Raw genomic sequence first — 24,511 nt, 5'->3', positions numbered from 1 at the left:
AAAGTGTATAGATGACTGTTGCCTCACAGTACCGTCTCGAAGGGCAGCATGCTGACACCTCTGAAACCAGGAAGCCGACACTGGTAGAGCAGGGAGCAGTGACACCAAAAAAATTTTTATGAGGTGTTCCATCTGCACCCGCTCTCTGGCTGCCCTAGACCATACAAACTCCATTTCTCTCTTCAGTGGCTGTGCGGGTGAGGTACCCATGTAACAGGGCACTCTACTCCCAGCTCAACAGCCTACAGGTCTGTCCTACAGCAGCTGCAGGACCCCCAATCCCATTATATGCTCAGGATGAGAACATCTGGCTTCATTACACATGGCTCTGCTCTTTACAGATAGAGTACAACAAAATTAGTCACTTTTATTTCAAAGAAACAGTACAAACAAGTGTGCAAAATTAAGTTTCATGATTAAATACACATAAAGTAACATGCATACTTGACATCAAATCCACAGTTAGCCGATTACAGGAATATGAAGGAACTGGCAGAACTGAGAACCTGCTGCTGGGCACAATTTAAATGTTTGCAACCTGAAATCAAAACCGCAAAACCGAGCTTCTTAGAAGATATGTAAAAAACTAAACATACACCTCAAGTGGCACAGAAACACGGAGCCTGCAGCCTGTGTCAGTACCAGGATGTGCCTGCCATCCCCAATGCTAGTGTGTGTTCCTGTGGGTGTTGGGAGAGATGAGACAGGGTAGACGCCACAGGCAAAGCCAATTCCCTTCACACAACTGGTAGCTACAGGCACATGGACATTGCACTGAGAAGGCCCCTAAGTTAAGTAATGCTTTCTTCTGGGAGTGATTCTTAAAGTCTATGTGTTACTTTGTTCCCTAAAGGTAATGGGAAGTTCTGTCTTAACCCAAACTAAACCAGGAGACCCCGCCTCCCTTGCATCCTGAGGACTGTGCCTCAAGTGGGTGCCACCAGCATTCTGTTCTCTGGCAGGTCTGGGATGTAATTCATTCTAAAGGCCCAATAAGGTGAGAACCCCAAGTATGTGCTCTGAACAGTGCTCCTCACGTGTGGCAGAGGGTTCTCTACCCTACTGGAATGATTTAGGATGTGAGCCTGACACACTCATTCCTACAAGCTTCCACTGACTCGTGCTTGGATAGTCCGCAGGGACTGCAGGGAGCCTGCTGGCATGAAGGTATGGTGGTGTCACTAATGCTAACATCACAGTTGAACTAAAGGGTGGTGGCCAGCAAGAGCCCGAGATGCTCAGAGCCAGAGTGTCTGCAGAACCATGAGGATGATTCCTTTTGATATGGGAATGAGAAGCCTTGTTCAGGAAGGCAGACAACCACGTATGGCTTCGAGACCAAGGTCCTCGAAGAGGGTCCTTGAGCCCCTCACCCACAGGCCTGGGGCACTGGCACCAGCCCCAAGAATCCACAGGGCGCTGGGTGGTGGCATCAGCTGCACTCACAGGCAGAGTCACAGCTTGTCATCGGTCATCTCCAGGAACTGTGCACACACATCCCGGACACACTCGCCCTTGGGACTGAACAGGAACTTGTAGTAGCTGCCGTCCGCACAGATAGCTGGGAGAGGAGACCACATCAATACATGAGCAGTTACAGCCCACCAGGGTACATGCTCATCTAATGAGGACTGGCAAAAGTCATCTGCACAATGCCCAGATCTACCATCAAAGCATTCCTGGGAAAATGGAAGGGTACTAATAGCATCCTAAATGCTGAAGGCTTTGAGTAGGCCCCACCCCAGCCACAGGACTTGGTGCAGTCTGGACCACATGCAGAGGCCTCCCACACAGGATGAACTACTTACCAATGACTGCATTGGGCTCTGTTCCAAAGGCACAGATGCATGGGGAGCCTGATGGAACCTGAAACTTGGAGAAGCTCCACTTGGAGCTGAAGTATTTTGGAAGGAAACTGGCTGATGCCAAACTGTAAGCACAAGAAGAAAAGAGAGGCCTTACATTCACACAGACAGTGACAGAAGTGTAACTGGCTTGATAGCAGAGCACTGCTGAAAATTCTGAAATTCTTTTACAGTTTAGGCTGTTCTTTTTATTATTATTGTTGTTTTGCTTTTCGAGGCAGGGTTTCTCTGTGTACAGTCCTGGCTGTCTTGGAACTCGCTCTGTAGACCAGGCTGGTCTTGAACTCATAAAGGTTCACCTGCCTCTGCCTTCCTGGGACTGGAGTTACAGACAGTTGTAAGCTGCCATGTGGGTACTGAGATTGAACCAGAGCCACCTGGAAGAGTGGTCAGTGCTCTTAAGTGATGAGTCACCTCTCCAGCCCTGGACTGAGTGATCTCATTTCTTACATAAAAAGTCATGGTTCTGTAATAAGACAGCATGGCTCTCGGCACAGGAAGGGGCGCAGGCTCTCTTGCCATCAGATTAACCCTCGAAGAGCATGGCAACATTCAGGAACCAAGCCCGGAACCAAGTGTCAAAGAACCTGACAGTAATGGGGTCTTGGAAGTGGAACAGTAGGTACAGGATCAATCTACATTCACTTTCAAATCCCACAAACATCAAATTAATGAGATATGAAAGAGCTCAACCTAACTGACATCAGATTTGCCCTTAAAGGAAACAGGGAATTCTCTAACTTTGGGCTCTTCCTTATCACAATACTCTTAAAACCCACCTAGACTGTTTATTCCTTTTTGGATCTTCAGCTGCAAAAATGTGCACAGTGCCGTGATCACTGGACACACAGATGAGAGAAGCGTCCTGATTGAAGTTGATGCTGCAGAGAAACCAGACAGGGCTTGGGTCTGTGCGGATACAGAGAACCAGAGAGATCCAACTCCCTTGTCGTCAACACACACAACGCACTAACTAGCCCACATCCCGGGTCTCAGCACTGCCGTAACAAAAGCATCCACCATGGAACCAGGATCCAGGGAACACTCTCTGTTCATCAGTCCCTGTAGGCACCACTGCTGATGCCTGTGTGTCAGTGAAGGGAATGGGGTTTCCTGAGAGGACCTCCATGCCAGTTTCAGGAGGTTCAGGTGAGAAAGGCATACCCTGCCCCGAGGAGGTGGCTCCCAAGTGTGTCATAGCAGGCAATGGCCACATGTATTCTGTATTGACAGCAGACATGTAGGGAGTGTGCCTAGGGCCAGGGCACACAGGTTAAACTCCCAATCTCAATACCCTCAGGCCAGAAGTGGCTGGGGTAGTGGCAGGCTCTCGCTGTAGCCATGGTATGAAATCCTGCCTGGCTGGGCTTTAGCACTACATACATTGTGGGTCCTTACAGGTGAAGTGTTCACTCTCAAAACAAAACGAACTGGCTACAATAATTACAGACAAACCAGCAAGGCCTCTACCATGAAAGGGGAAGTAAGTACCACAGGGAAGTGAGCTGGAATAGAGGGAGATGGGAAGAATCTGGCAAACATATCCATGTTGCCACAGGAGAGGGAAGGCCCACAATGTCCCAATCTTTGTGGTTACTTACCATAATAAGAAGTAAAATCAGTAATAAGAGCTGAAACCCAATAACCTAACAGCTCAGCCACACCCTCCCACCTGTGCCACCCACCCTGGTTCTAGTACTCCCAGGGTGAAGTCCTTACCAATAGATATTAGCTGCTTGAGATCCTCTTCGTAGCTCCTGGATTAAATGCCCTGATGAAGTATCAAATATTCTTATAAGGGTCCCCTTTGAAAAACAGTGAAGTGTTTCATTATCAACAATTTGTAACTCTTTCATCAGTCTGAAACGATTTACATAAAGACCCATTGGCCCCGATAGCCCTTTCTCAACTCGCCCACAGCACCTAGAATCCAGCATGTCTCTTGTCTGCTAGCTCAGGCACAGTGCAGGAGGGGCCACAAGACCATCTCCTGTCTGCTGCAGGTCCTCACTCGGAGACCTGCTGCCTACTAGAGCAAGGTCATCTCCACAGGCATCAGGCCCTCTTCCTCTCAGGAAATGAGGCAGCGCTGAATCAAAGGAGAACTTCCACATCAACTGCACCAACCTCCCTGAGCAAGAACTGTGCTCAAAAGACTCAAAACTTTAAAAAAAAAAAAAGTTTCCTTAAAAATGAAACATAAAAACAATTTTTGTGGAGGATGACCTGGCAGCCTCTGGCGATGCCGCAGGGAGAGCTGGCAGGGAAACCAACACAAAGTGTCCCAAACAAACCTGAAATGCGCTGGAGCCACCTAACCAACCACACACTGCTCAGGCCTATCAATGGCAAGGCTGTAAGAACCCAGCCTAACAAGATGAAGTTCAAGTAAATTCTAGAGAAGAAAACATTAATTATTGCAGAATCCAGTGTTCTAATAGTATTCATTAAAAATAAACTTGCTAAAACAAACACTTGGAAGGCAGAGGCAAACATATATATAAAACTCTCATGTATTTACTGAATACTCCGATTTTTTGAGACAAGGTTTCTCTGTGTAATAGTTCTGGCTGTCCCGGAACTTGCTTTGTAGACCAGGCTGGCCTCCAACTCATAGACACCCACCTGCCTCTGCCTCTCAAGTGCTAGGATTAAAGGTGTGCGCTATCACTATTTACTGTAGTAGTACTTACTACAGTGAGCTGTACTTACTGAATATCTGTATCCATAAAAAGGTTGGAGCTGGGCATTGTGGCATAGAAGACATCAAGTTCATAGCTTGCCAGGGTTACACTTAGTAAGGCTCTCAAAATAAAAATAAAACAAAACACTCCCCCAAACTACTGAGTTCCAGTTAAGTCTAGGCTACATAGTGAGTTCCAGGAAAGTGTGGAATACACAGAGACACCTTGTCTTAACAAAAGAAACATTGGCAGCATGGTTTAGTGTGGAATATCGGTTGTTATTCCTGGCAGGTGGCTGTGCCTTTCTGCTGTCTGTCATCCACCAATACAAGAAAGATACCATATTACGTAAATTAGGAGGCAGAGGCAGGCAGATCTCTGTGAGTTCAAGGTCAGCCTGGTCTACAGAGAGAGTTCCAGAATAGCCAGGGATACACAGAAAAGCTGTTTTAAGAAAACAAACAAACAAAAAAACTGTCTCAAAAAAAAAAATCAAAACAAAGCAAACAAGCAAGCAAATAAATAATTAAACCAAATTTCTGCTGGATTTGAGGCACACACCTTTAATCCCAGCACTTGAGAGGTGGAGGCAGGAAGATTTCTATGAGTTTGAGGTCAGCCTGGTCTACAGAATGAGTTCCAGGACACTCAGGGCTGTTACACAAGGGAAACCCTGGCTCAAAACAAAAATAAAAGGGAGGGAGGGAGGGACAGAGGGAGGGAAGGAGAAAAGAAAATACCAAAATTCAAAGTCAAGTTTGTAATGAATGTGTGGTTTTACTGTCACTCACTATAGAGCTGATAAAAAATTCAAGTCAAATCATCATAAGCTGACTATGGGTTCAGCCCAGTGTGTGCATAAAGCCTGAGTTTTATCTAAGCCTCACTGGTAAATATACAAAGTACTGCTGAGCTGAGAAAACAAAAAAGAACACATCTGTCCCACATTTCTAATGGGATTCTGATGTGTGTGTATTCAGCTATGTGAGGGTGTCCACAACTATACATACGCAATTAGAGGCCAAAGGTAAATGTTAGGTACCTTTCTCTATCGCCCTCAACCTTATTTTTTGACCCAGATTTTCTCACTGTCTCAGCTACAGTGACTGGCTGGCAGCCCCAACAAGGGGCTGGGGAGGGAGTTCATGGTGAAGCACTTACTGTGCAAGTACCAGGACCGTACAAAAACCATTTTAAAAAAGTCAGGCATGGCGCACATCTGTAACCTCAGCGCCAGGGATGTGGAGACAGCGGGATCACTAGTGTTCACTGGTTGGTCAGGCCAATAACAGACCATCTCAAAAACAATGGTCATGTGAAGAACACCTGCAGTTGCCCTCCAGTCTCCACACACGCATGTGAACACCATCACCTGCATACACGTAATTTAGGTGTAGGAGGTTAAAAACGGAGAATCTAAGGGTAAAAGAATTTTTAAAAAATCCTTTGCCAGATAAGCCCATCCTACCGACATCAGTTTCTATTTATTTTGTTTGTTTGTTTGTTTTTGAAGACAGTATCTTATACATACCAGACTGGCTAAGAATTGATTCTTTTATCCCTACCGCCTAAGAACTGGTAACAGGTATGCATCATTATGGCCCACCGCTTTTTGTTCTGAGACAGGGTCTCACTATGTAGTTCTCACTGGTTAGCCTGGAACTCACTACATGGACCAGACTAGCCTTAAACTCACAGAGATTCACCAAGTGCTGAGATTAAGGCACATGCCACCACTATACCAGGCTAGTCTGGAACTTCTAAAGAGCCTCTGCCTCCCAGTGGTGGGACTAAAGGTGTGCATCACCATGGTTAGTGTAGTTCTGGAGGGCATATTCAGGAATTTGTATATAGTTAGGTAAACATTCTAATCAACTGAAGCTATATTCCCAGCTGAGAAAATCCTATTTCTAAATTTATAAAAACTGTCCTTGTCTAGTCAGCCGTAATCCCAGCACTTAAGAGGCTGAGGCAGATACCTAGGCCTCCTGGTAACCAGGACAGGAAGAAGTAGACTTACTAACTCTCTGCTGTATGTCCACAGATACACTGACCACTGCTGTCTGTTAGCAATAGCTCAGGCAACAACTAGGCAGGGTAGAGTCTAACTGTGACCTGTTCTCCCAGTAGGCTGAATCCACTGATAGATACACCACTGGCTTGTCAGTTCACTCTAATTAATAATTTCCTACAAGGTGATATTGGGCTTACTGTCCTAAGTGGAAACCATAGTTAAAAAAAAATACTAATTTTCAGAAGCTTATGCAGTGGTCAGCAGATAAACGTACTTGTAGCACAAACTTGGCAACCAGAGTTCAATGCCTGGAACCCACACAAATACAGAAAGAAAACCAATTCTACAAAGCTACCCTCCATCCCTCAAGCTCCCCCCCAAATAATCTAAAAATAGGTATAGATTTTTGGTTTTCACTTCAGACAAAAATAAAGGACAACATGGATATGGGGGTTTGAGTGAGCAACGTTCCCCTACAGGTTCAAAGGTATTAACGCTTAGCCCCAGTAGTTGTTACTGCTTGCGGAGATTAGCTGGAGGAAGTACAGCATTGGGGTAGGCTTTGAAAACCCACTGCTCAACCCATGTGCAGTCTGACCTCTCTGCTTCCTGGTCTAGCTGTCTGTTTCCATGTTTCATCTGTTGTTATGGATTCTCCCTCTGAAAGTCAAAATAAACCCTCCATGGCTGCTGTTGGTCGTGGTGCTTTATCACAGCACAGAAAGGAACCAATACAGTGGTCAATATGCCAAAGTTTCAATCTGTGGTCAAATCAATGAGGAAATATCCTTAGGCAGGTTCGAAAGACACTCTGCAGTGTCACCAGACAACCAAGACTAAGGTCTCACCCCGCAGTCCGTCTCAGTCTTCCGAGGGCTGGCATTACAGACATGCCACCACACCCCGGTTAGCAGTCTGTCCTTATCACACTTGAACGACAAACTGGGTTTGTAAAGAACGGGAAGCAAAGCAGACAGTGTGTCTGGCCTAGACCCCGTCCCATAATCAGATCTAACTGGCATGGAGGCCTGCACTTACTTTTTCAGATGCAGTTGCAATTCGTGTTCCCTGCAGGTTGAGAGCAATGCAGCTCAGGACGCCCTCATGTGCAGGAATGTCCACTGGTGGCTTCTCGGTGCTGGCCAGGTCCACAAGCTGTACATGGCCGGTGTGAGTGCCGGGGAAGGCGAGAAGGGAGTTGTTACTGTTGGGACACAGGACACAGAGACCTATGCAGAGACAGAGAGAACTGGTTGGGAGACGACAATGGCTAAAGCCTGCTTCCTCACAACCCAGACCCACCTCCTGCTCTCAAATCCTCGGCCACAAGTCAACTATTTGTGGAGTATATCGACCTTGGAATCAGTCACTGACTGGAAAGAGCATCAGGGCTGAAGAAGCTGCTGCCCATGAGACCTGCTTACACAGGGAACACTTGCTGAACAGTTTACTACTGAACACATTTATCTATCAGGCATCTGTCTTCCATAATGCCAGCTACTGAGAATATAACAAAAAATTTAATTCTTAAATTACAGAACTTAAGAACTACTCCATCAGCAATAACACAAACCTTCAAATACTTAGCGTCAATCTAGATAGAGATACTCTTCCCAAGGCCATGGCTGGAAAAGCCAGCTTTGCCTGTGTCTAACTCATCCACAGCCTTCAAAGACATAGCTAAACCCTCAGCACACAAGCTGACATGGAGGGTTATGAGGAAGAAAGGTTCTAAAAGACACCCTCCCCAAAATGCACAAAAAATGTAAATGTATAAAGTAAGACTGGAAGATTGATGTTATGTAATTTTAAGATTAACTTTAAAGTTTCAGCAATAATGGCAGAGTGGTACTGGCATATGGATCACTGGAAAAGAATGGAGAGTCCAAAAGACACTTTTGATTCTTACTGATCAAAACAAAGGGAACCAAAGTAATGTAATACAGAAGACAAAAACAATACCCTGTATCAAAACAATGGTTCTCAGCAGGGTGCAGTGGAGCGTAGCATCTGTAAAATCCCAGCACTCGGGAGGCTGCGGCAGGAGGAGTGTGTGTAGTAGGCCAGCCTAGGCTATGAGAATCTGTCTCAATAAACACAAGTATTCAGAGAGCTGAACATGTACTTCCTGGCTAGTGTGCCAGCTACTCTGGAAGCTGAGCCAGGGGCAGTTGAGTCCTGAAGTTCAAGACTAGCCTGCCTAGCAAGACTTCACTCAAAAGAAACAAAAAAGAGGTAAGAGAGAAAAAGAAAAAAAAATGAAGGGAAAGATGGGGGTAAGCATGTAATTTATAGCAGAACATAACTGAAGGGGGAAAATGACCATTTCTGCGACAGTATGAGGGTGAGGGTTGGATACGTAAGTCAGTTATAAACAGTCTACAACCCCCCCCCCCAATAAAAAGAAGAAAAGGCCAGAGCTCAGCAGCTCCCAATGTGGTTAGCTATGGAGGCAGACAGCAGAGGAAGAACCCCAAGACTGTGCCAAGACTGTGGTAAGGGTGTGGCATCCAGGATGCTAAGGGAGCTCGGGCAGGCAGAGAGGAAAAGCTAGCACTCCAGGGCTTGTCTGAGTGTGCGCAGGGCACCCAGCCTCATCTGTATCCCCACATGGACCAGTTCCCCATTGCTGCCTTCCTCTCCAGTTCTCACCTTTAGGGTTATAGCAGGTTTCAAAGACGTGCAGCTGATGGGGATTGTGTGTGAATGTAAACACCTTAATCATGGAGTCCAGAACCACAACAATTCTGAAAAGAAAAATGCAATCAGAGCTCCTCTCCTCAAAAGTAAAATAATCATTTTGAGATTTCTGTTCCCAACTGTGAAACTCAGAAACACAGGAAGTACCTCATACAAAACGGACTGGGCTTGCTATTTTTATCTTGTCGGGGTCTCACTTTGCAGTTCAGCCGGCTTCAGTCTCAAACTTGCAGGGGTCCTCTTGTCTATTCCCCGAGTGCTGGGATTTTAAGTGTCTATAAACAACACACCTACTTTCTTTTTTTTTGAGTTAGGGTCTCATATAGCCCAAACTAGCCTTGAGCTTGTTACATACTTGAGGGTGGCCTTAACTCTTGCCTTCATTTCCCAAGTGTTGAGATTGTAGGTGTGTGCCATCAATTCCTGTTACAAACAGGTCCCAATGTGGCCCAAAAGGCAAAAGTATAAGGGCTGAGCACAGCTGGATGGGTCCACCATCTTTCAGAGGTCACTCTCAGAGAAACTTTGAGCTTTGAGAAACATCATGAGCAGACAGACATCTCAACTAGAGCATTAGCAAGGTGAGACACATCACAAAATTACACTCTTACTCTTAAAACATTTCTATAATTAAGGAAATTGTACCAGGAGTAGAGGCACAAGCCTGAGTAGCCCCTCCTGCCACTTGGAAAGCAGAGGCAGAATGGTAAGACTTTAGGGCCAGCTTGGGCTACCCTGATCAACAAACTAAAACAAAAACAGAACAAAACACCACCCGAAAATTTTCCAAGTAGAAGATTATTAGTTTGGGTCAAATATTTGCATTATTACGGCCTCTAAACACTACCATAACTAAGCTAAAAATGATGCAGGACAGGGACAGCTTAGGAATATGACACATAAACCACATCAAGTTAAAACACAAGGGATAGTGATAAAGCCCTTCTTTCTCAACAAGCTACCAGGGTGAGCTCTGTAAGGCAATGCTCTTTCAGCAGGTAAGAGTCAACGACAAGCTCAGCTTCCAAGTTCTCTACTTTCAACACGGGACACCCAGTAAAGGTGGTGGCTTCACATGCACACCTGGTGACATCCCCATGCCTACCCAGAACATCCCTCTGGAGAATCTAGCAGCCAATCAAATTTCCAGCCTTCCTCAGGGCAGAAGAAAAAAAAACCCCTCTTCTGCTATGGGTCATAAACTACAGTTACTAACATTTTAATACGCTATTCCACAGAAAAATCACTGTATCTGTTTTTTAAGGAAAAGAAATTCCACTTAGAAAATTACCATTGAACCCACCTATCTCTCCGCAACTTGACAGCTTTGACCTCCGTGGAGAACTCTATCTCGATGACGGTCTTCTTCTTCAGGTCATCCCAGATCATCACTGAAACACCAGAGAGTGCATGTGGCGTCACAAATAGCCCACAGTGCAGAGCTGCAGATGGCATCTGACACATGAGGCCAAACGGCAGGGTATGGCCAAGCTTGTAAGGCTACGTGGAAATAGCCCTCAGAACCCTCCCCGACTCACAAGCACAACCAAGGTCTTAGGAACCCTACCTGTCGGACACACTCAAGCCAGTTTCACCTGAATAGCGACTGCAGTCACTAAGTGTTTCAATGCCAGAGAGAATGAAAGGGGGCTGCAGATGGCCTGGTGATTAACAGTGCTTTCTGCTCTTCTAGTGGACGCAAGTTCAGTTCTGAACACCCACGTCTGGCAATTCACAATCACCTCTAATTCCAGTTCCAGGGACTCCAATGTCCTCTTCTGGCCTCCTCTGGCACTCACAAACGTGGTGTACACTCAAACACACATGTACAGAAATAGATTTTTAAAAACTGGCTGGGAATATAGCTCACTGTTGAGTATAGTCTAGCATGCCTTTGGAGCTCTAGGTTCAGTTCCTAGCACCATAAAGAAAAGGGGAGAGTAGGGGAAAAAGCAGGAGAAGGAATAGGCAGGTGGCAAAGAGAAGGCTCGCTCAATGGGTAAAGGTTTTTGTACTGAACCTGATAACCTGAGTTCACTACCTGGAACCCACCGAACCCACATGGTGGAAAGAGAACCAGTTTCTGGAACTTCTCTTCCTTATCCCATGCGTAAATAAATAATTTTTAAAATCTTTAAAAATAATGATAGGTAGTAGGGAATATAGGACTTAGCACAAAGAAAAGGGGAAGGGCAAGATCCCTACCCATAACCACACTACTTTTCTCTTTCATCTCTCTGCTCCTGATTCTGAAACAAAGGCAGAACTGTGGGGCCAACCTCACCTGAGTGCTGGCTGTTTCCCGTGTGCACAGAGCTCCGCCGAGAACGGCAAGCCTAGGACCCATAATCACCTCTGCCTTTGTACATGGTCCCCTTTCTTTCCTTTTTGGGAACTCAGTAATAGAAACAAAGCCTCAAGACACCCACCCTCACAATCCTTTCCTTTTTTTCCTGTATCAGACATGAGCTATTCCAATTCTCTACCAGACACTAGCTTACCCTCCCAGTACATCCTCAACTGACAGTTGCTGTGGGGCAATGCTCTTGTACCCTGTAAAGATTTTGTCAGTCTTACTGGTTTAATAAAACGCTGACTGGCCAGCAGTGAGGCACGACAACCAGACTAGGAGAATTCTGGGAAGAAGAAAGGCAGTCTGCAGTCACCATCCAGATGGAGAGGAATGAGATGAGAATACCTCATTGAGTAAGGTACCAAGCCATGTGGCTAGCATAGACAAGAATTATGGGTTAATCTGAGTTGTAAGAGATAGTTATTAAGCCTGAGCTAATAGGTCAAATCAACCAATTTATAATTAATATAAGCCTCTGTGTGTTTTGTTGGACTGAACGGCTGCAGGACCAAGCAGGACAGAAACTTCTGTCTATACTTAGTCTCCCTCATCCCCAAGATACGCCCCACTCCATTCTCAAGTAACCCTCCATCTCCCGTTTCTTTCCCTCCTTCTTTTCAGGTCTTTTTTCCCCCCGTCAAGCTTTCTTAATTCAGATGGGATCAGCTGTGTTCACTTCCTCCTTTTAACAAAAGCTAGATTAAGCTCAACTAAGGGTGTGATGTCTACAGTGAAAACAAATTTTAGGAGGGCCATACCTTTCAACTGTAATTTCCTCTAATACATATAACAACAAATCCACACTAAAACTGTAACCCATGCACCCACAGCCAACCTGGCTCTTTGTTCTATGTGAACAACAAGTTAATGTTTCTATGAGTCCATGGCTTTCAGCAGGGGAAAAAAAAACTTCCCTAGACTTTGCTTTACCCTGAATCACAGTTACACCATTACCAACCTACAGGTGAAGCACACCTCACTCATTAACAGTTGACATCCAGTCTTCCCATCCACCTACTTTCTGGAAGCTCCTTTCCCAATGGTTTTCAACACCCCAGAGGACTACTAGAGAGGCTCTCACATGGTTACAGACATAAGATGCTCTACAAAATACAGGATACAAAGACACACATGGCAAGGTTTTAAAGAAAGGACTACTGTACCTTTGTTGGGAGGATATTTCGGCTTTTTTCCACCACCAACTAAAGCTAAATAGTTACAGCGAAATAACATTTCCACGTGGCCAACTCCTCCTTCTAAAAATTCTGAAATGATAATTTAAAAAGTTAAAATGTTTAACAAATGAGAAAAAGTGACAACATACAATGCTAACTAAGCATTCCACTAATTTATTTACTTATTTTTGAGCCAGGTCTTACTATGGTAGCCCTGGCTCTAAGCCTTGCTTAAAACTTAAGAACTCTGCCTGCCTCTGCCTTCTGAGTGCTAAGATTAAAACACGTACCACCACACCTGACCTAGCCAGCATTTCATTCTCACACTATTTTAAGTGTAAGGGAGCTTTGCCTGTATTATATCTGTGTACCATGTGTGTGCTTAAGGCCCACAGAGGCTAGAAGAGGGTATTAAGAAATCCTGGAACTGGAATCGTAGAAAGTTGTGAGCTGCCATGTGGTGCTAAGAATCAATCTTGACTGCTAAGCCATCCCTTCAGGCCCCAGCATTTTATCCTCAATAATCAATTTGTAACCAAATACCATCTGAAGTAGAAATGGTGACTACCTCAGAAAACAAGTGGTAGGCTTTCCTGACTTCTCTCAAGTTTCTGTCATTGTGAGCAACAGTCTCTTGAGAGCTAAGAACAAATTCCCTGAGAAACTAATTGAGTAAAAGTGGAAAATGTATGTGTGTGTTTGTGTGTGTGTGTGTGTATACACACATATATACATAGATAAATCTCTCTCTCTCTTTTTTTCTTTAAGACAGGGTCTCTATATAACCCTGGCTGTCCTGGAGCTCACTATGTAGATCAAGGTGGCCTAGAACTCACAGAGATCCTCCTTCTCTGCCTTCTGAATGCTAAAGGTGTGTGCACCACTACACCCAGCTCCCAAATTCATATTTTAAGATGCAACAAGTTCTACAGATTTTGGAGAAGTAAGCAGTTGTGGTGCACATCTGTAACTCCAGTACTCAGGAGGCTGAGGCAGGAGGATTAAGAGCTCAATAGCTCAGTTGGTACAGAGCTTGCCATGCAAAGCTCAACTATCTGAGTTTGATCCAGAACCTATATAAATGTAGAAGAGAACAGAACCCACAAAACTTTGACTTCAGCATGTGCACCCAACACTGCACATGCTGAAGAGCACAAAGCTAGTTTATACTATATACAGTCTCACAAGTAAATAAACAAATAAACAAAAGTATATTAGAAGCCCTAAAGCAAAGGCTAAGTCAATCAGTGACTTCATGTGTGGGGTGTTCTAACCGTCTGTTGTACTACAGGGTTAGATGCAGCTCAAGGGAGCAGCTGCTTTGTATGCACAAGGCCCTGGGTGAGAAAGAAGGAAGGGAGGGAGGGAGGGAAGGAAGAAGGGTGGTGGGTCAGCTGATCACAAATAATATTTTGGTGCGACACAGAAGTGTTACTGTTGAATCCCAGCAGTCGTACTTTTACTATCGATGTCTGTATGGTTAGTTGTACGTCAACTTGACACAAACTAGAGTAATCTGAGAAGAGGGAACCCCAATAGAGAAAATGCTTCCATAATGTTTGGTTGTACATCAGCCTGTAGAGCATTTTCTTAATTAATGGCTGGTTGATGAGAAAAGTCCAGCCCATTGTGGGTGGTGGCACCCCTGGGCTGATGGTCCCGAGTTCTATGAGAAAGCAGGCTGAGCAAGCCATAGGGAGTAAACCAGCAAGCAGCACCCTCCATGGCCTCTGCACCAGCTCCTGCCTCCAGGTTCCTGGCCTGTTGAGTTTCTGCCTTGGTTTCTATCAACGGACAGTTACGTGGGATATAAAAGCTGAATAAACCCTTTTCTCTCCAAGTTGCTCTTGCTATGGTGTTTCATGAAGGAATAGAAGATAGCGTCTGTTTTCAATTTGAGACAGGATTCTCACTCTGTAGACCCGGCTAGCCTCCGCCTCCAGAGTGCTGAGATTAAAAGCTTATACCACCATATTCAGCTTGCTGCTTTATTAGACAGGGTCTCACTTTATAGCTAGAACTCAAATTTCTCCTGCCTCAGCCTCCAGAGCACTGGGATTACAGATATGTGCAACTTCAGCTGGATGATAATTTCCTTTAACAGAGCTAAGATAGTACTGGAATCAGAAAATTTAAAACCCAACTTTGGAGAGAAATGGTTATTATTGTTAATTTTCAATAATTTATCTAAAATTGTTCACTTACTGTTAGTGCTTTATTATCCCAGTAGTTAAGAACCAGAAACTGCCAAATGTTTAAGAAAAAATATATAGGAAGAGAAAGTAAGCTGAAAAAAACTCTACTTATCAAAATTAATCATAAAAATGAAAAGCACAATTATTTTATTTACCTACACAATTTCTAGTTCCAGCTTTTGAAAATTTTTATTTTATGAAAACACAGACTAAGGAGCTAGAAAGATGGCTTAGCAGTTAAGAATACTGGCTGCTCTTCCCCAGGCCCAGCTCTGACTGCCAGCACATGTAACTCTCAACTGCCTCTAACTCCAGTTCCAGGGAACCCAGGGCCCTCTTCTGGTCTCTTGTGAACCAGGCATGCAAGAAGCACACAGACAAACATTCTTTACACACACACACACACACACACAGACACAATTTTAAATTAAAAAACAAACAAAACATGGATCAAGACACCCAAATAGCTAGGCATTAGTGGTGGAGGCACAGGCAGGTAGGTCTCTGAGTTTGAGGCCAGTCTACAGATCTACACAGCAAAACCCTGTCTCGGGGAAAAAAAAAAGATATTCAAATAAGTAGGAAGAATTATAATTTAGCATTATAAAGAAAATTTTCTTTTCCAGACTGTTTTGTTATGAAGCCCTGCTTGGTCTTGAACTCACTCACTCACAATCCTTCTACCGCAGCTTTCTGAACAGTAAGATCTGAATGCCAGGGTTACAGATATGTGCCATTAAACCCAACTATTAATACTTTGTAAGTGCTGGACATTTGAATAATTTAAGAGTCCCATAAACTGAGATTAAACCCATGATCTGCTTTCTCTAGTTTTACATTCAGGAAGAAAAGTGTGGGAAGTGCCCTGCATTAAATACACCTTAATCTTCCAAGCAGAGGTACTAGGGGCTAAAGATGTGAAGGAGGAAGAGAAACATGGTCGGCCCCCGTTTACAAAGGGTCAAGTTCTGCTTGCTTCCATCTCAGTCAAGGTCTTCTCTCTAGACTGAGGGCGGTGGGGTGGGGGTGGGGGGACGACCAGGAAATGATCGCCATACCCTTACCTTGTTTCTCTTTTTCTTTGAGTGGATCAGTGTTATAGACTCGGAATCCATTTTCCATTCCACATGCAAAACATCCTAAAGCAAGAAACATGGAAGAGACATGTTAATCTCCAGAGCTGTTGCCAGTAGAAGGGGTCCAGGGAAGCGTCTGTCACATGTTCAAACCATATATGCTGTGTACTAAGCCACAGCAACTTCAGAAGCATCATTTTTCTGGAATGTACTTTGGATGGCCATTTACCATGCAGTTTCCCCACTCTGGGCCCTTCTCTGGCATTCCTGTGGGCCAGGTTTCTGCTTAAACATCGGACACACCTCTCACTAGCGCCAGACTCTCACCAGACTCCCCTTCTACAACACAGTACTCAAGTACTGTGTCAGGTATACTGTTAGGGGATGTGCAGTGTAGCAGACAAGGTGGAGCTGCTCTTTTCCACCTCCAGGGTGACCTCCTAGAGAGCAATGCTGAGGTCTCCCATGACCTCACTCTTGACTGTTCAGACTCCTCAAACTCCTGTTACAACAGTCACAAGCAGTGACTGACTTAGGACATCTCAGTCACTGTCTCCAGGTCACATACTGAGATTGTCAAGGTCCAAATAAAAGGTAGTGCTAGGAATTGAAAAAATTCCCAGGTGGTGGTGCACGCCTTTAATTCCAGCACTCGAGAGGCAGTGGCAGGCGGATCTCTGTGTGTTCAAGGCCAGCTTGGTCTACAAGAGCTAGTTCCTGGGAAACCCTGTCTCAAAAAAACAAAAAACAAAACAAAACAAAAAAATAACCCAAAAAACAAAAAAGCACCCAAGTTTCAGGATGATATGGTGATTCCTATAATCATGGCAACATAAAACTACACTAATTAACTTCAAATATGGTGCTCAACTATTACTGAAATCAAGCTTCAGCTGAGAGAAGGAAACCAAACGCTTCATCTTTTCCTCCCAATTCAATGTTGCAGTTTGGTTCCTCACAGCAGTTGTACAATGGTCAATGGTTTAAGAGATGCAAAGATGCTCTGCGGTACCAGCCGAGCAGCTCTAGTCCACACTTCACCTCCAGAGACAAAGACACCTGCTGCCTACCTCCAGTCTCTGCATGAATAAAGCGATTTCTAAACTCACCAAGAGCAGCCAGTCGGCGATGGTGCATGCTTTCTATTCCCAACACTAGGGAGGCAGAGGCAGGAGGATCTCTGAGTCTGTGGCCAGTCTAGTCTACAGAGTTCCAGGACACTCAGGGCTACACAGAGTAACCTTGTCTCAAAAACCAAACCGAAACAAGTCAAAACCAAAACAAACAAAAGAAAATCAACCAACTAAAACAAAACAAACAAAAACAATTCAGTAAAAAAACACCAAAAGTAAATCTACAAATCAGTATAAGCCAAACCAAGTTGTAACCGACTCAACACATAAGGCTATTCTAGCCAGAGACCTTGAGACTCCTGATCCTCCAGCCTCCACTTCCCCAGTGCTGAGATTACAGGACTCTACCACCATCCCCAGTGAATGGAAGCACTAGTATTGGTCCAAACCCATGACCTCATGAAAGCTAGGCATGCACTCCATTAACCGAGCCACACTCCTGCGAATGTCTGAGTAAGAATGGCCCCCATTTGGTGTGGGAGGTCCTTCTGTCTATGTGCTGCTTTCAGTGGTTAATGACTAAAGAAACTGCCCTGGCCTGTTGATAGGGCAGAACTTAGGTAGGCGGGGAAGATGGACTTGAATGCTGGGAGAAGAAAGGTAGAGAGAGACACCACAGAGACACCATGGAGCCGCCAGAGACAGACATGTCGAATCTTTCCTGGTAAGCCACTGCCACATGGCGATACACAGATTAATAGAAATGGGTTAAACTGAGATGTAAGAGTTAGCCAATAAGAAGTTAGAGCTAATGGGCCAAGCAGTGTTTTAATGAATACAGTTTCTGTGTGGTTATTTTGGGTGTAAGCAAGCCAGACAGCTGGGACAAACAAGCAGGCCCCTCCATACAACAATTGGCACCAACATGAGGGACTAAATCCACTTTAAAAACCTGAGAGAGCTTAATTTCAAACACAAAAATAGAAAGTTTAACACAACTTTTTGCTCTTTACTGGCTCCTTTAAGGGAGATTTTCCTGACCCAGTCGTAGCAGGAAAAAAGTGGTGGTTTTAAAATGCTGGCTTTCTGGGCCACTGCTAGTGCAAGCCCTGACTCTTTCAGGCAGGAGGTCTGACTACAGAGCATTTGAGTTGGTTTTGTGAGCAGCATGCTGCATGCAGCTTGCTTGATGGCAATTTGGACTGGCAGTGTACCTGGAACTGGAGCAGTGTGCTTGGCCATGCTGGACTGTGCAGAGGTAGCTGGAACTACCATATATGTCACAGTAATAGCGCGGCTTAAGTTTTAGACTTGGCAGGCAAACAGGTCGTACCGTATTACCTCTACTAATGGCACAACTTGAGTTTTTAAGAAGTGCTCCTGGACAGTAAAAAATTACAGATTCACAACAGGACAGATTCAGACATAAAAGATCTCTAAATGGGTCACAGTGTTGGATAAATGTACATAGGCTTGGGAGAGAGAAAGAAAAGAGTATAGAGTCATAAAATAAAGTTAATGCTTAAAAAAAGGGGTAAAGTCTTTAAAGAGACAGAGTACAAATAGTCATAGATTAAAAGGAGTAAAGAAAAATAAGCCATGTAAAAATGGAAAATTCACAGAATCTGAATTCTGTATATTATTGTGTTTTCTTTGAATTTTTTGACTGTGAAGGAGCTAAGTACAGAGAGACATTTCATTCTATGGGCTACTAAGCTAAACCAGCATGTATATTGTAAAGGTATCTTGACTTCAGAATTTGGGTCTAAGGACATGTTGCTTGGGAAAAAAAAAGGTTCTTCTTTTGTTTTCACAGAAGATGAGAACCTCTGGATTGCTTCCAGGTGAATATGGTTTCATAGACTATGCCCCCCTGAAAGGTCACCATGAACACCCTCAAAAAATTACTTTGCCCACCTGCTGACTGGGATGAACCTAGCACACAGAATACACCATGGAAGACCTGATTAACAGCACCTCCAAACAGCAGGAAGCAGTACGGACAAATCTAAGCCCATATTTCCAAATATTGACTATAAATGTTTGTTTACATTTAAAGGGGGATATGATATAGATATGAATAACTTGCTTTGTTATGGATTGTGGTTTATTTGCTGTGGAACAATGGTCTGTATCCTGTCAATTTTATTTTAAGTAAACACTGATTGGCCAGGAGCCAGGCAGGAAGTATAGGCAGGACAACCAGGCAGGAAGTAGAGGCAGGGCAATGAGAACAGTAGAATTCTGGGAAGAGGAAAGTTTATTTGGCAGTTGTGATCCAGCCACAGAAAAAGCAAAATGTGACTGCTAAAAAAGGTACTGAGCCATGTGGCTAACAGATAAAAATAGCGGGCTAATATAAGTTATGAGTTAATAAGCCTGAGATACTAGACCAATAAGTTTATAACTAACATAGACCTCTGTGTGATTTCTTTGGGACTTAGCGATTGTGTTAACTGGGCAGGATAGAAACCCTGACAATATTTATTGATACAAATTTAAGGTCAATTTTGTTATATTTACATTTCTGATCTTAAGACATTGTGTTTGTGTAGCTCATTTAAATGCAATGTAATAGATAGTCATTTATAATAGTCAAGATTATAGTCATGTTAGTTAGGTTTTCTGGATATATAGAGGCATATTTCAGTTAGGTATTCTTCAAAACTTTCAGAGACCTTCAGAATATGGCACTTAAATGTTTTAATAATTTAGGACTTTTCATGACAATGAGACACATCTGCTCCTGGCAATACAAGCTACTTCAAGAGGAAGATGGGCATCGAAGGGACTCCTTATGGTGTTGTTTAGCCATCTGGGCAAGAAACGGCTCTTGCGTGGATTGCTTAACTGGACAGGCAGAACCTGCATAGAAATGACTGCTGAACTTGCCTAAAGGTGAGATGATCCTTCAGAGTTCCTGCTTCATGAAAGAGTCTGTGAGACATTCTTCAGGATACAGAAGAAAGTGACTGAACTGTCTTTGAAATTTCCTGCTTCATGGAAAAGTCTGCTGGATACTATGGGCCTGTAGGCTGAAGATGGATGACCCAATGATACAGAACTTTGGGTGACTGTCTAGACAACAAGATGTCTCTGTCAATTCTAGAGTTTTAGAAGTTGCTTACAATGCACTTCCTGTTTGCTTAAGTAATATATTCTTCTGGAGTCTTTGATGGAGTTGAAGAATTTATAGTTATAGTTTTTCTTAGTTATGATAAAAGATAAAGTAGATATAACTATTGTAACTGCAATTTTCTTGCTTGATAATTGGTTTGTTATATGTAATTTTACTATGTTAAAGTCAACACCTTCCTTTTTGTTTAAACAGAAAAGGGGAAATGGTGTGGGAGGTCCTTTTGTCTATGTGTTGCTTTCAGTGGTTAATAACTAAAGAAACTGCCCTGGCCTGTTGATAGGGCAGAACTTAGGTAGGCGGGGAAGATGGACCTGAATGCTGGGAGAAGAAAGGTGGAGAGAGACACCACAGAGCTGCCAGAGACAGACATGTCTAATTTTTCCTGGTAAGCCACTGCCACATGGCGATACACAGATTAATAGAAATGGGTTAAACTGAGATGTAAGAGTTAGCCAATAAAAAGTCAGAGCTAATGGGCCAAGCGGTGTTTTAATGAATACAGTTTCTGTGTGGTTATTTTGGGTGTACGGTAGCTGGGCAGCCAGGACAAACAAGCAGGCCCCTCCATGCAACACCCATCAGCTCATATATTTAAATACTTGTTGTCTAGTTGGTGTAACTGTTTGGGCAAGATTTGGAGATATGGGCTTGTTAGACAAGGTGTGTTACTAGGGGTGCACACATCTATCTGCCTCTTGCTTGTGGATCAGATGTAAACTCTCAGCCACGCCTGCCCACTCACTGCCATGTTTCCCCCATGAAGGTCACGGAGTCCAGTCCCCTGAAATGGTAAGCTCCCAATAACTCCTGTCATGGTGTCTCATCAGGGCAACAGAAAAGTAACTACGACAATTTGCCAGCTTAAAAACTATTTTCTTTCTTTCTTTCGTTTCTGGGGACAGGGTTTCTCTGTGTAACCCTAGCTGTCTTGGAACTCACTATGTAGACCAAGCTAGCGTGAAACTCAAGAGATTTGCCTGCTTCTGCTTCCTAAGTGCTGGGGTCAAAGGCATGCACTGCCACACCCAGCTAAAAGGGAATTTCTTAAGGAATTGTAGAACTATTAATTCTGTAAGAGGTTTGATTACCAAAATTTAATCAAAAAATTACTGATTTCTTTCCTGCTCTTAAATTCAGAATGTTTGGCCAGACGATGCCCATTGTATACCTCACCCCTACCTTGTTGATGTTAATTGTGCTCCTTCAGTCCCCACAAAGGGACCAAGACTAAGAGGGCAATCACCAGGTCAGCAATCCCAGGCTGCTCTACGACACTGCAGTCTGCTTTCTTCCAAGAACTGCCAGTGCCTTCAAAGGAGAAGAGTAATCCTGCCCATCTCCAAATCTAAAGGAAAGCTTCCTACACTTGTCATAGGACAGACACATTTTCTACCCCTTACCTTCGTTCACCTCAGAAACGTTATATCTATCCTATGGGTTTTGATTATATTGACTGCATCCCTCAGACCTCCTGAAACACCTAGCCCATGAACTCCAGGCAAATATATACAGATGAGATACACAATAGTACTATCTACTTAAAAATTATTTCTTTTTTGTACCCCAGCACCTCAAAATAAGTTATTTAAAAATTATTTTAAAAGGGATGGTGTGAGTATGGTGTATGAAGCAGGAGGATCAGCATAGTTTAAGGTCAGCCATAGTTTACATAGTGAGTGAGACTCCATCTCAAAAACCAAAATGGCTAGGTGTGAGGTAAAGGGAGGCAGATCTCTATGAGTTCCAGAACAGCCAGAGATACACAGTGTGACTGTCTCAAAGATAAACTTAAAGTTTTTTTTTTTAAGGAAAAAAAATCATCTTCTTAGCCAGGGGCAGTAGTAGAATCAGCCTTGTAATCCCACCTACCCCAGAGGCTGTGGGAAGAAGATCCTTTGGCCCAAGACAAACTCGGTCAAGAGAACAAGATCCTTTCCCAAAAACAACAGAATTCAAGTTAAGTTCATTTTTCTGGGTTAGGAAATCATACATTTGCTTAAGTGCCTTCAAAAAATCTTATTTTTGAATGCCAAGATGTTAAAACTCTTAGAAGCCCAGAATAACAGCCTTTATGCTTTTTTCTTCCTTTGGGGAGATTTAGAAAAAGGTAATTTAGCTGGGCCGTACTCTAATCATTGCTCTTAGGAGGCAGAGGCAGGCGAATCGAAGCTCGAGGCCAGCCTGGTCTACAGAGTGAGTTCCAGAACGCCCAGGGTTACACAGAGAAACCCTGTTCCGAAAAAACAAGGAAAAAAAATAGAAAGGGGAACTTGACATCGGAGGCAGGAGTTCCCGCCCACATCTTGGAGTACAGCACACAGGGGTTAAAAACATCTTCCCCAAGACCCCAAACTCATAGAGCAGCTCCCGAAAAGGCAAAAACACAGACGTCTTTTCATTCTATTGAACAGAAGAAAATACCGGAGGGAAGGGAGAGGGATATTGCTGGGACCCGCATCAAGATGCCAGACTACAAGAACCATGACAAACTGCCGCTCTGTGACCGGTAGGACCTTCGACGACACACGATGGCAACGTAAACGCTTTAAGACCCTCACGCTAGGTAGTAAGCCTGCGTGGTCTAGGCACCCGGCACAAAGTGAGGCTGCCCGCGGGGAGAGGCAGCGCGTCCGCAGGAACATGGGGTGGGGGTGTGTGCTCGCCACGCTGTGGTTGCCCTGGATGGAAAAGCGGGGGGGGGGGGGGGCGGGGAGCTCCCCAAAGAGTCTGAGGTCTCAGGGCGTGACCGAGGTCTCCCGTTAGGGTCCGGGGGGAACACTCGCGACAGACAGACCCGGGGCCCTGCAGTGGCGAGGCACAGCGTCGGGTCGGGGTCTCCCGGAAGGGCTGGGGTTACTGCCACGGAGCCGGGCCCGGAGTCTCACCATGGTCCTGGTTGAAGCCGGCATACAGCAGCCCGTTGCCGTGGGGGTTACATGGCAGAAGGTTCATGGCGCCCTAGCGGCGGCGGGGGGGTGGGGGGTTGTCCCTCGCCCCTCAGCACCGCATTCCGCTCCAAACCCGACGATCTATCCAGTAGCGCGGCGCTAGGGCCGCCGCGGCCGGAAGCGACGGTCCTAGGGGCTTGCGTCGTGCGTGTGTCGTCAGCGCGTGCGTCGTCAGTGCGCGCGGGCCCGCTGGTGCGCGTGCGCGCTCAGCTAGCGTGCCCAGAGCGCCGAAGACTTTCCGGCTCTGGGAAGTTGGTGGCCGGGGAAAGCCGAGCGCGTCCGTGAGGGGCGGGACTGGACGGATTGGAGGAGGAGCTGCGGAGGGAGGTAGGTTCCTAGACGCTCCCAGAGCCGGACAGGATAGACTGGACCGCCCCCGACACGCCTGCCCACGTCCAGACTCTCCAGGAACCCTGGCCACCTTCCCACGGAACTCACGTTTCCTCGGAAGCAGCCTTCTTGTATTGGCACTTGCGTTTTCCAACGGACCCACGCCAAGAAGGGGACACAGACAATCCTCTATGTCTTTCTGCCCAACCGTCGGACTCGTCTTCCCACAGACACAGATTTCCCCAAGAGACACCTCCCTAACTCCAATAGCCTCACAGGACACAACCCCCATAGGAAAGTTCTCCCCCACCCCCGCCTCCCTCACTAATCACTAGGAGAGGCTATTAGTTGGGGTGTCCTGGTCACAGAGGTTTGGGCCCCAGTTAGACCACAGTCAAACTGAGTGGCTGTGGAAGCTGGTGCTTCCATTCCGCTACTATTTATTTTCCGGATCCCTTCTTTCCTCACTGGCCTCTCCCTAGCTTTACCACCCTTTCCTCCCAGTAAAGACAGCTTCTTGGAAGTAAAGAGCCATCATGCAGGAGTCCTGTCCTTGAAGTTTTGGCCTCTAGAGCTTCCAAACTGTGAGACTAATACTTCTGTTATTTATAAACTACCCCATCTTGGGTAATTTTTGTGACAGTTCTGCAAATGACCCAAGATATGCTCATCCCCCCTCTCTGCCCCATCCAACAACCTGGGAAAGAAGTGAGTCGCACTTCGCACCTCACACCTTACAGCCTGATTTCAGTTACCTCACAACGAGCAGCTTTGATTTTGCTTATGAAACCCACATTTAATTTGATGAAGCTTTCTTCTCAGCAAAGTGAGTCTGGGATCTCCAAATGTTTGCAAAAGCAAACATCGTGACACCAATAATGCACTTATTTTGTCTACAGAAATTTTAAAGATTTATTATTTAAGTGTGTGTGTGTGTGTGTATGCTATGTGGGTGAGGG

General features: G+C 44.9%; 1 protein-coding gene across 2 annotated transcripts; it reads right to left on the bottom strand.

Annotated features, from left to right (window-relative positions):
* Positions 1–342: 342 nt before the first annotated feature.
* On the bottom strand, positions 343–23,352 carry Wdr45b (WD repeat domain 45B). Of its 2 annotated transcripts, none has more exons than XM_048429351.3 (10): positions 23,160–23,352; positions 16,051–16,125; positions 12,780–12,881; positions 10,567–10,654; positions 9,216–9,310; positions 7,602–7,792; positions 3,585–3,670; positions 2,645–2,746; positions 1,809–1,930; positions 343–1,561 (listed from the first exon to the last, which is right to left on the bottom strand). In XM_048429351.3, exons 1-10 carry the CDS (start codon positions 23,224–23,226, stop codon positions 1,455–1,457), a joined length of 1,035 nt encoding a protein of 344 aa, XP_048285308.1. In that variant the 5' UTR covers positions 23,227–23,352; the 3' UTR covers positions 343–1,454. The 2 variants fall into 2 exon arrangements, with proteins under 2 accessions (XP_048285308.1, XP_048285309.1); XM_048429352.3 differs by having other exon boundaries at positions 343–538.
* Positions 23,353–24,511: the final 1,159 nt, after the last annotated feature.

This window comes from Myodes glareolus, chromosome 9 (assembly GCF_982192425.1).
Source record: "Myodes glareolus chromosome 9, mMyoGla1.1, whole genome shotgun sequence".
In the NCBI taxonomy this organism is placed as follows: Eukaryota; Metazoa; Chordata; class Mammalia; order Rodentia; family Cricetidae; genus Myodes; species Myodes glareolus.
The sequence above is the reverse complement of the archived record's forward strand: the minus strand, read 5'-3'. Positions and strand labels throughout refer to the sequence as shown.

Coding starts and splice junctions, on each gene's coding strand:
- Wdr45b (XM_048429351.3), bottom strand. CDS start 23,226: ATGAACCTTCTGCCATGTAACCCCCACGGCAACGGGCTGCTGTATGCC. Junction 7,793..9,215: donor AACCTGCTATAACCCTAAAG/GTGAGAACTGGA, acceptor GTCTCTGCATAG/GTCTCTGTGTCCTGTGTCCC. Junction 1,562..1,808: donor AGAGCCCAATGCAGTCATTG/GTAAGTAGTTCA, acceptor CTCCTCTCCCAG/CTATCTGTGCGGACGGCAGC.